General features: G+C 36.4%; 1 protein-coding gene across 4 annotated transcripts in view; it reads right to left on the bottom strand.

The window, feature by feature from the left end:
• LOC127452144 (N-acetyl-beta-glucosaminyl-glycoprotein 4-beta-N-acetylgalactosaminyltransferase 1-like) overlaps positions 1 to 12,846 on the bottom strand; it is a 144,094-nt gene that overhangs the window by 53,491 nt on the left and 77,757 nt on the right. For all 4 annotated transcript variants that reach the window (XR_007899207.1, XM_051717382.1, XM_051717391.1 and 1 more), the window contains exons 5-8: positions 8,576 to 8,671; positions 8,097 to 8,187; positions 6,390 to 6,490; positions 6,067 to 6,134 (exon numbers count right to left, since the gene is read on the bottom strand). Coding sequence is in view for 3 of the 4 variants with exons in the window: in XM_051717382.1 (XP_051573342.1) it covers positions 6,067 to 6,134; positions 6,390 to 6,490; positions 8,097 to 8,187; positions 8,576 to 8,671 (356 nt within the window). In the remaining variant the exon portion in view is untranslated. The remainder of the gene's footprint in view (positions 1 to 6,066; positions 6,135 to 6,389; positions 6,491 to 8,096; positions 8,188 to 8,575; positions 8,672 to 12,846) is intronic.

Below are 12,846 nucleotides of genomic sequence, written 5' to 3'. Positions count from 1 at the left end.
CAGGCTCAGGCGAGGCTGTGACATGGCATGGAGAAGGCTCAGGCGTGGCTGTGACATGGCACGGAGCAGGCTCAGGTGTGGCTGTGACATGGCATGGAGCAGGCTCAGGCATGGCTGTGACATGGCATGGAGCAGGCTCAGGCGTGGCTGTGACATGGCATGGAGCAGGCTGAGGCGTGGCTGTGACATGGCATGGAGCAGGCTCAGGTGTTGCTATGACATGGCATGGAGCAGGCTCAGGCGTGGCTCAGTCATGGCTGTGACATGGCATGGAGCAGGCTGAGGTGTTGCTGTGACATGGCATGGAGCAGGCTGAGGATCCGGGGAAAAAGATGGCGCTAGCTCAGCGACCATGTCGTGGAACTCTGGCTCGGTGGCCATGTCGTAGAACTCTGGCTCGGTATCCGCCTCCCCCACAGTGAACATGGATTCAATAATCTGCAGGGCGAGGTCAATATATTGAGCCAGGCTGTGGGTACTCTGACTGCCTGGCATCAGAGAAGAGATGGGCTCATTCAGTCCAAATTGGAAACAGTCTTTGAGGGCCACCTCATTAACGATTCCCCTGGTGAAGTCGAAGATGCTGGATTGCTGGGTTCATATTGCGTCGGTCAGGTATTCTGTAACATTGTTGCTGGCACTGGCAATGACGAAGATGATGACCATGAAGTAAAGAACCCAAGTGCAAATTTATTAACAAAAGTGAAATTCAAAAACCCTAACTACAAACATAAACATAAAACATGAACTTGACTTTAACTTGGCTTGACATAAACTTGAAAACACAACCAAAGTTACATTCAACAATACCTGACAATGGACCAAGGAAAACATGAAGGTTAAATACATGACATGGGAGAACACATGACAAAGATAACCAATAAACACAAAGAACTCTAAAAAAGATAACAAGACAGTCAACCAATGAAAACAAGACACATGAACATGCAGGGAAACATGAAATCACATGACAAGGGAAGCACATGACATGAAACAGGAACTAGAAATTTCAAAATAAAAGACAAGAAAAACATGAATCAACAAAATACACATGACATACACATAAATAACTAATATTAGCATTATATTAATGTGGTTTAGCCAGAGGGGAACTGGCCCTCACAGTGAGCCTGGTTTCCCCCAAGGTTATTTTTCTCCTTTAACCAACATCTTATGGAGTTTTGTGTTTCTTGCTACAGTCGCCTTAAGCTTGCTCACTGGGGGTCTAAATATAAATATAATTATTTTCTATTGATTATTGTAAGGCACAATTTACAATCATGTTTTTTTTCTTTGTTTTTTTTTAAGCCGCAATATTATGACTAGAACAAATTACTATATTACAGCTTTTTCTGTTGAAGAATAACTTAAATATAGCTGCTTTGAAATGATGTGTTGTGAAAAGTGCTATACAAATAAAAATGCCTTGATATGACTTGACTATAAAAAAAGAGCATTTCATGAAACCTTTAAGCAAATATTACATGAGAAGCCATGCTAATATTCAGTTCCACAGCATGATTGTGCTTTTATTCGACAGTTCAATAAACAAGAATTTACTATAATATTGGGTAACTTACAATTTAGAAACAATATGACTAGATATTTTGTCTATTTTTGCTCCGCTAATGAAAATAGTTCCAAACGAAACAAAAGCAGAATCAACCGTTGCATGTTGCAGGGCAACACAGAGACTGACAGTCCATTTGGAAATCGCAAACACAGACAAGTGGAGTGATATGAACGTGAAGCATCCAAGTATTCCACAGATTTTACAGACAGATTTGAGAACCGTAACTAACTGATGTATAATTATGATTGTGTTTGTTAGAAAGTAAATGCTGGTGTTTACCATTCCAAAATTATCAGTTTAACCTCCACACATTGATCCTGTGGCCAAACAACAAATTGGACAAGTCTAGGACAAAAAGACATGCAATAAATTCAGACCACTCACTCGTGCCCCACAATGCATTTCTTTATCCTTTATAGCCTTGGTTGCATGCATCTAGTTTGTTTTGATGACTGCAACCTCTATCTGGACTTCAGTATATGGATGCGTCGGGCATTTGCATAAACCCTATGTAACATGAAAGTAACCGTTGGCACATAAATTTGAATTAAAATCAAACCATGGAAGGGATATTGCTAAGAGTTTTAAAATGCAAATTTCCCCTTGAATAAAGTTTGTGTTTATTCATTCAGTGGAGAGAATAATTTATGCACAGATTAGTGGATAACAAATATACAGAACAATCAATGACTTCATAAGAACACTCTTGCAAAACAACAGTTGTCTGAAGTAAATACAGAAAGACAGAGAAGAATATGTTCTGAATTATACATGACAGATAGTACAAACCCATATATTGATGATGAACTTCAGAGGAACTTTAGGATTGTATTAATATTAGTATTTTGGACTACAGTATACTGTGTAAAAATGTCATTGTTGACATGTTGGGCTGCTCAAATAAAGAGCATATATTTGAAATCATCTCAGAGAAAGTGTTTACACTTTTTGGGAAGGTCAGCTTACAAATGACTTATAGTTGTCTTATACTTAGCACTATAGGCTGAGAAAGTATTTTAACATTAAAGAATTTATACACATCAGCTTTAATTTTATTTATTAATAACTGCTATTATAAAAGTGCTAGTTTAAAGATACTAGTACTTAAAATAAATTCAGTCTAATAGATGGCATTTTATGGATTTACTGAATTGAAACTGCTTTCAACATTTCCTAGCACACTTGTGACATATTTCTAGAATGTCAAGAGAGGTTGACCCCTGCTGGCCCTGCAGAACCAGCATATTCCCATAAATGTCAAATGCTACAGTATATCTGAGACTCCCAGAGTTACTCTGCCCTTTCTTCCCTACAGCCATGTAGGGCAAACCAGCCATAATAATGTTTAACTCTATTTCTTTACTGTATGTTGGTAATACCTATAGCTATAGACTATACAAATACATTCTATGAAGCCCATGCTCAGATGTGAATTTTCACTGGCCTCACGATTCGATTATGATTCAAAGGGTAAAGTTTCGGTTACTTTATTATTTTATCAATACACATACTCAGTATTAAATAGTATTAAATTATTTATTTAGAATTAATTGATACCTAGCCTATAACAATAACCACAACTATCGGTTGCTGGTCTGAGATATCTGCTTCTGTAAAGAGTGCAGATGTCAGCTTCTACTTTCCACACCACATGTGATAGTAAAGTGAAACAAATAGCGGTGTTGCTGTTTAAAAAAATCAATCAAGCCAATCTCCAATGTGCACTGTTCTGGCTAGCGAGAGACCGACAATGAGCAACAGCCAAAGAAACAGAGAGCACAAGAGGAGAGAAAGGCATTGGGAAGCAGGAGACAAAAAATGTATTTAAAATAAAAATCACACCCCACGTCTCCCGACCACTGTCTCGTCATTATTTTCAGCTGTTTTTTCCCTTTCTGTGCAAATCAGTGGTATAAGGGGTGCAAGCCCATCTTTCATGTTGTTTGTTGACAGGTTATCACAAATAAACTCTTCCATTACTATGTTCTTGAGTTTGTGAATGAATTCCGGGATTATAGTTTCAGTCAGGGAAGATAGTTGTGTGGTTGATACATCCAGTCTGCGATCAGTTCTGTAGTGTGCGATTGGCTTTAGTACTGTATTGTCTGACCGTTTGTTTTAAGCACATAAGCGCTACTGCGCTGCCACGGTTTAAATTGAACTCAGAATCAATTATATATATATATATATATATATATATATATATATATATATATATATATATATATATATATATATATATATATATATATTAAAATTGATTCAGAATCGTTTGAGAACAATTACTGAAATGCATTAGAGAATCTATTTTTTTCCCCACCCCTAATGCTCATAATGCATTATAGACCCATTTATATCTGGCATTTATTTATGATTATTTATTTATGAAGTATTATTGTTCTATAAATAAATGTAGAAAGACACATCCAGACCAATACATCATTATTATAACAGTTATAGTTATATTTCCATTATTTTTATAATTACTTAAAAGTAATGCACTTTTTTTTCAATGCCCATGCTCATTATACACAGATTTATTTATATAGTATTTATTTGTAAATCTTATGGTTCTGTTAATATATTTATAAAGATGCAGCCTGCATTATATAAATACAAAGTTATTATATTATAGTTATAATGACTTATAATTAATGTATAATTTCTAAATAATTATAAATGGGGCTATATTCTATTATGAGCATGGGCCTCACAGAAAGTGTTACCGATTTTTCTCTAACCACTAGATAAAATTTGTGTTTGAGCACAAAATTTGGGCACTATCTGAGGTAAAAGGTTTTAATTGAAGAAAGGTTTCAAAACAAAGCTAAAATCTTAAATCCAAATACACAGTATGTTATGCAGTAGAGTTAGGTAGTTATTAAAACTACCATGCACACACAGCTGAAAAAATCAAAATAAAAAAAATCAAAATAAGAGGTAAAAAAAGAAAAATCATATATCTATACAAACTCTGAAGTTCGATACCTCAACTTGAAATCAGAAGTCTGTGGGTGTCTGGTTTTGATACTTTCTGGTGTTCTGGTACTTATATCTCAGTCTCAAAAAATAAAAGCATTGCAGTGAAATTGTGCAGACAGATAGTGGATGGCATTCTAACATCATTTCTCCATTTGACATTTCCACTGGCTTGCTATCTCTGCTGCATGTAACATGCTTTGTAAAGAATATCTTCCTAGTTTCTGTCATCTTCAACTCTGACAGACACATCTCTCTTCTTGTTCGCTCCCTAAACTTTTCGCCCTGGTTCATTAGTGCATTATTTTACACAGCAACAGTGGGAATTCCAGACAATTCTGCCAGAAGTCTCTCCTGTTTGTTTTCTAAAATCCAGCCCATTAGTCTATACAACAGCCCACTCCGCTCTGTCTCTGTCACTAAACTAACAAGCCACGATTGAGGGGCATAATAAATGCAAAGAAAGAAGGTGGGTGCACAATGTCTAACTGTAGCTGGATGGAAGTCAAAAAAGTTTGTGCAACTCTACACCCTGACACTCTCACTAAAAAACAGAGGATACAAAGACACTCTTGTGGCAGTTTGAACCGTTGCCAGACCATTGTCAAAGCTATTTCAGTAAAAAGAATAGGCACTTCTCTGCATTTCCCTCTGGAGTGCCAATAAACGTGCTTGTCTTTTATTGCCACTAAAATATTCTGTAACATGTACACACTCCCTTTTAGACTGACACTGCTGATGAATAATTCAACAGCACACACCACTCACACTAAGACTCCACTTCCACAACAATCAGCAATGGCTGGAGAAGACCGACAAGGGCGATTAAAATGGACGACATGACACATCGCTCTGACACACTACTATTTAATGTGTCCCATGTGATTTACAGTCACACTGGCAGTGTAGACACCTACTTGGCAGCACGCTTGTTAAAGTAACTGCACCTGACACTTTTTTTCATTTTAACAGTTTAACTGAGCTGTCTTTAAAACCCCTTTACACTGATCAGATCACCAGAATAAACTACAAGTTTCATAGAGACAGATTTAATGAATGGTCATTGATAGGTAAGTTGGCTCTTGATATCATCTGGCAGAATGTTTTGATTCATTTGCAAATTTGGTGGCATGAGTGGCTGTGGTGTTTTCAGGCTATACAAATTCATTTTATACATTTAAATAGAATGATGTCTGACGGATTCTCATGAATCAGACCTGCTGCTAAATATTGAAAGCAGTGAAAATTACAAAAATTAGCCTGTGAGGTGTTCATTTGGAGGAGAAATGACAAGTAAATATGCCACTGAGCCTCACCCCATCTCACTCATTACTGCTCATCCTGAACACAGCATACTGAAACCATTTACAATTACAGTAATGATCTGGCAGGCACTGTTCATTCTTCAAACATTGCCTATCCCATTGGCCTAATATGAGTTGAATATACTATAAAGGTAAGATCTATAGAAAATCATCTGTACTGCGTAGAGACAGATACTGTATCACACTTACCGCACAGGTTTGGAAGTTTGGGATCTGAATTTGCTGAACTCTCCTGGAGCCGTCCACTCTGAGCCATGCTGTGTGACAACAGATAACAGAGACTGTAACGAATCTCTCTCTCTCTCTCTCTCTCTCTCTCTCTCTCTCTCACACACACACACACACACACACACACACAATCTAAATAAACTCAGTCCTTAGTTCTGCTGAAGTTACAGTATCTTATTGCCAAAAATAAATCTTCATTATCAGCCTTTAAATCTATCATAAAATATGGTAAATGCACGAAGTGATTCAGAACTGCACAAAAATTCATGTTTTGCAGTACACACCTGTCCTACATACACCAGCAGTCTGGCATTGAGCGGATTCTCATCTGAGCTTAGCCACAGTTCAGAGTTGTCCTCTGATGCAATGGCGAACTGAAAATCCCCTGTAATAAATCATTTATCAGAATCAGAATCAGAATGAGCTTTATTGCCAAGTATGCTGACACATACAAGGAATTTGTCTTGGTGACAGGAGCTTCCAGTACACAATACAAAACAGCAACAAGATGTTTAAAAAATAATTAAAAATTGAAAAGAAAATAAAGTATATATAGAATACACAATAGACTAATATATATATATATATATATATATACATACACACACACACACATACACACATATATATTTATAATATATATTGTATATAAATGTGCATTTATATATTTATAAATGTACATACAGTATGTGAGGTTATAAACTGCACTTCGGGTTCTGCTCAACTCTAAGCTTGCTTTGGTATAATGTTAATTTGTCAGTCACAGGTATCTCGCCGTAATCTAACACCCACCAATACTTACCCACTTCCAATGGCTACATTGTAGTCTATATACCTCAGATTTAAAATGGTTCTTTACTTATTGTCTGGAGCGTTCAAAATGCCTGAGTCAGCGACCTTAGATATCTACAAATGAAATCAATCTCATAACTTTTCCCCCACTAACACAAGCACACTGACACGCATTAGGGCTTATACGGTAGCTTTCCTCACAGCAGCTTTTTCTTATCAGGTTAGGGAGAGTGCGCAGAATGTGCTGACTGCAATGGATGTAGTGAAATAACATGCCAGAAATAATGTTCAAGTCTCTTACACATCATTTAAACCACACAAACTAAATGTACATGTACAGACTGTCCAAAAGTCTGAAACAATTAGTGAAAATTCTTTTATGTTGCACTACTGTGCTAATACAGTATTTCCAAACAAAATACATAATTAAATTAATGTTTTTTATTAAATTATATTATATTAAATAAATTATTTTATATTACATTATATTATATGATATTATATTAGATTAGATTATTATGCACTAGTACAATATTTCTGTCCTAAATTCTTCACTTTCACACATTATTATTTGAAAATATGTTTCTTCATTCTATCATTTCCACATAAATAGAGTCCTCCCCCCCTGTGTCATTGCATGCCATTAACACTGTGTGCATGAACCTGCAATGACCAAGAACATTTGACATTACACAAACATACAAATTAAAGTGAAACCAAAGTGCTTTGAATTTACAATCAAAATCCATGGTATATATTTTCTCGGGAGTATGGTGTAAACCTTTGCAGACAGCACATGCATCACACAATCTTCACGCACTCTATAGAAGCTGCTCTGAGTGCGATCCGCTCTGAGGGTCAGTGAGACAGTCAGAGTTCAATTGAATAAGGCACAAACTCGCCGATCATGGCATGTATTTGCTTGAAATTCCTTTATCTGGGCAGTAAAATGTGTTTGGAATTTGAAGTGCACATTAAATGTAGTTATCAGAAATAATAGCGATCGGACGATTTTTCTATAATCGCGAAAGGTCAAGCAAGGGGGTGCGTAATTGACATAAAATCACATGTGATTAGGGAGCCATAATATTCCATAATATTTTATAAATAAATAGGCCAATTTGTGTATTTTTGTAAAGCCATAATTTCTAACGAACATCCTACAATGCAACACAAAAATATTGTCAAAATATACTAACCATCTTTATAAGGATGAATGAATCCAAAGATTCTAAGGCCATAATTCTTCCACTTTGGAGCCACTGCAATTTTCTTCACTGTGGTCCTGGTCTGTGGGAAAGAATTAAAAATAAAACTATATGTAGGCATATCTATTATTAAACCCAAAGCACTAACACTTATTTCACAGAATCACACCTCAAAATTAAAAACTTCTTGTAAGAATAAACAGACAGATCTCAAATACTGTATCAACTTTTGTGAAGAGGTGAAAAGAACATGTTTCATTTAGCTCTGCATACAAAAAATTATGCCTGCTAACTGAATTCTTTGTGGAGAAAACTTTGTGGAGTTTTGTTCGTTACAAATATTGACTGATATTGAAATAAAATTGAGATTGAGTACCAAGTATACAGTTACAGAGCATAAGTCTAAAAGGCAAGTTCATCTTAATATTCAATCATTCTTTCATTGCCTGATACACTTATTTGGGACTTACATGTGGATAGAGTGGGAAATGAAGATTCTTCCTGAGTTGGAAGACAGATGAGCCACACCAGTCTTCAAACACATGCAGATTGGCCTGACCTTTATACTGACGGAGGACAGAGAACAAAAAAAAAAAAAAGAGAGAGAAAATCACATTTTACTCTAACATTTAAAAAAAAACACAAAGAGCAAAACATCTGCAGTGATTTAAAAAGATGAAAGTAGTATTTTTTTAACATTTAAATATTTTATTGTCCATCACTCTAGCGCAGGGATGGGCAACTTTGAAGGGGGCGAGGGCCAACATTTTTTCTCCATTCTACTAAAGGGCCGGATTACAAATCCGCACTCTAACAACGTTCACCCCTTTACTCAATTTCCTCATTACTGTGGGTAATCTATCCACAACTAATGTAATGTTCTTTTAAAGATTTTGTTACCTATATTAACATTTTTATTTAAAAATATTTATAAAAACTAATATAATTATTTTGTAACTTGCGTTTTTACTAAAACATGCCATTCACATGTACAAGCAATATACTTCAGTCTTACATTTTCAAGAAAATGTATCTAATTTGCATTGTCTACATTTGCAACAGACAAACACACAAATGAACAGACAACATTTTCAACCCCACCTCATAAAACAGCTTATAGGTATTAGTTAAAATCTAAATATTAACATCAGTAACAATACTGGATACAAGAACATAACATTTTAGTGCACTAAGACCCCCTTTCCACATGGTATTACGATGCGTCTCTGGTGATCCGATCAAATGTTGTCAGGTGAGACACATCACTGTTTACACCTGGTCGCTTAAATGCATCTCCTGTGACCACTTATGTTCAGATTTGCAGGGGAGGGTCTTTGTTTCATGACGACATACATCAGTCACTATGTCTGTGTTACTGCATGATAATAAAGCGCAACAAAGTCAGAAAATACAAAGAAAGATGCGGTTTCCAGATGCGGTTGAAATGAAATCTAAGTGCAAACGTTACATGTCAAGCAGAATTATCCATTATTTTAGTGGATTACCTGTATTAAAGGAGCTTCAGGTGTTCGTGCTTCTCTTCTGTGTTGAAATCAGACACACTAAAAAAGATCTGTGAAGCTCTCGTGATTGTGTATGTACTGTATCCATTTTCACATGTTCCGATCGGACGGTTATTTCCTTTATCGTAAACGGCAATGTTTAAACTTGTTTTAGTGCAGTGGTTGATTGACAGGGGAGTGGTGGCGCTTCACTGCTGCCGGGACACATACAGGACGGTTAGCATTTACACTTCAAATGTGATGTGGTCACATGCATTTTTGATCACATTCGTATGTGGTTTTTGTGATCCAATCACAAAAGACCTGTATTTAGGGCTGACAACATGTGATCGGATCTCCAGAAACGCATTAGGTGGAAACCACAGTGTCAAAGTGTTTGCAGAGCAAGCCTATTGGATATGCACCAATGATTTCAGAAAACATAAATCCTCATATATATGGAAAATTTATTTTCAGCAACATTATGCTCATGATTTAATGAAGAATTTGGTGTTGGTGCAGCAGAGGTAGGATTTAGCAAGAAATGTGGGCACCTGAGCAAATCTTCATGGACATAATTCTCTACCAACCTTTATCTGTCTGTAATGTTCGTGGTGGTGATGGTGGTGGATGTTAAAGAGACATTACTTATCACACAGGTAAGTTCACATTAGATTGCTCCCACCCTTTTGTCTGTTTTTCAGGCCTCTCCCTGCACAGCCACTTTTAAATTTAGCCACTATAATTGCAGCTGGTGTGGATGGTGGGTTTGGCATCCAACCCACTGAGAGAAGGCGGACAGGACGTCACTGAAAACTGAGCAAACTTGGGGATGGTTACAGCTGTCAGGAGCATACTGGGTTGTGCCACTCCATTGCCATTGTGCATCCACACATGGCAAGTGTTCAGTGGAGAGGAAGGGAGAGAACAATGTGTTCACAGATGGCACTGTGGATTTAGCTCTGGGCATTATAAAGTGTACTATTAAAATTGTCACATGCTCAGAATAGATAAATAACCGTCAATATGGTTTGTTTTCCACATGGTAAAACTAAGAGTATTTGACAGCATCTATATTGACTCCTGCAGTATAATACAAATGCACCATACATCATTAAAAAATGGAATTTGCAACCATAATCCCCTGTATATATATATATATATATATATATATATATATATATATATATATATATAATCTAAGTAGTCTCATTGTTTATCAGTAAAAGACTCATCTCTGTTGTTTATTATAAAGTATACTATATCCCTTTGAGTCTTCTGTTATCAGACCAAATGGATAACATTCATCATCCTGTTATCACCGAATTATGAGTAATTCTAAAATAAATTCTGTAATGCTAGATAAGGACATCTTCATATTTTGCAACATACGGAGTGTGAATAAATGGCCCGAGAGGACGTCTCCTTTGTAAGGGTCATCTTGCTGTGCTACTAGCCTAAAACCTGATGATATTTCCCAGCCCAGTTATATTTATTGGCCATATAATGACATTCAATGACACAGTTTGGGGAGCCCATAAATTAACTGATAAAACAACAGAGGTTATCTCTGCACTCGGTATTTATCTCTCTGCTGTGGATCATCTTGGATGCATATCAGACAAATGATCAAGCCGACACATTTCCAATGAGACAGACAGTGAGAGAACGTGCCAGCGCAACTCCTGTGTGACATCTCTGGACTGTTTACTATTTCTGGAATCTGGTACTCCTTCAATTACAGTTCTCATTAGAGCTCCAGAGCTACCAGGGTCCAAAATTGAGAAAGTTTAACGGCCATAAATATTTCTTATTGGCCATTTGGCCATGGTATTTTGCATTATTGTTATTAAAAAATGTATATATATATATTTTATTTTTTTATTTTATTATTATTATTTTTTTTTTTAATTTCCCTTGTTTAATTGTTTAATGATTGTAGACGTGGATTAAACCACTCGAGTCGTATGGATTACTTTTATGCTGCCTTTATGTCCTTCTTGGAGCCCATTGACTTACATTGTATAAACAAAAACAGATCATACATCCTTTTTGTTTTACAGAAAAAAATATGAGTTTAAGACAGCATGCAGGTGAGTAAATGACGAGAGGATTATCATTTTTGGGTGAACTATCCCTTTAAGTATATTTCTTATATGCCTTTGATTTGAATTGCTCACATCACTTATATCAGTGAAGGTCAGAATCATTTTTACAATTTGATGTTTTAGATTTCCATGTATTATTCTGGTGGAAAGTGTTAATACTGGACCCTGGCTCCTACACTCTTATAACTTCCTGTAGGATTTGCCCGCACCTGACACTTTAAAGTCGAACAAGAAACTCATCTGTCACAGGGCCCAGAGGAGGGGCCCTGGGGCAGTGTGAGGTCAGGGACCCTCTTTGATCCTTGTCTCTTCATTATCATGCAGTGTCTTGCCTCCTAGCCAGCTACAATGATGAGGTGGAGAGAGGAGATGAGGACTGCTGGCTTATCGATCGGCACTAGTACAGCAGGGTCAGGTTCAGTGTTCCCACAGTACTCAGAAAAGAACTACACAGCAGTTAGTTGGATGAAATATTGAATTTCCTTTATGTATGGTATTATGAGAAAGTTTAGAGCTACTGTATGGAACGCCTTATTTACTGGTGCTAAAAGGGTTCATATCATGAAAAATCTAATTTTCCTTTTGAAATAAGAGGTCATTGTACTATGAAACATACTGTAAGTTTCAGAAATGACATCTTCATCCGCAGTCCAAAAAGACCATTTATTGAAACTTAGGTGCAAAAATGGCTAATTCTGAAATTGTTGGACATCAAAAACTTGAATACATTAATTTATACCACCCACAATTACACATCAACAGCACGTGTTTGTCATTCATCAATTTGGCCCACCCAGTGGCAGTGAAAAAGAAAGTAGGATAGGTACTATTCTTATATAATATAGCTAGACTGATGCCTAAACTCTTGAAGAAGAAGATACCATTAAGGAGTTAACTAACGATACAATATGCGGAAAGTCCTCGAGACCTTGCGACTCTGCAAATCCTTGAAGGATCCCAGTATTAGAAAAGAGTAGCCTAAGTTTATTTTGAATATGGTCCCTGATCATTTCAGTCTGATCTTAACAGTTTTTATGGCACATTTAGGTGAAGATTGTTTCGTGAACCTGTAGCAATAATGCAGCCATTGCATTATAATGAATCACATTTATTTTAAGGGTAAGAGAGATC

This window comes from Myxocyprinus asiaticus, chromosome 2, assembly GCF_019703515.2.
Source record: "Myxocyprinus asiaticus isolate MX2 ecotype Aquarium Trade chromosome 2, UBuf_Myxa_2, whole genome shotgun sequence".
NCBI classification, from domain to species: Eukaryota; Metazoa; Chordata; class Actinopteri; order Cypriniformes; family Catostomidae; genus Myxocyprinus; species Myxocyprinus asiaticus.
Note: the sequence above shows the minus strand (reverse complement) of the source record. Positions and strands in the feature narration are given on the sequence as shown.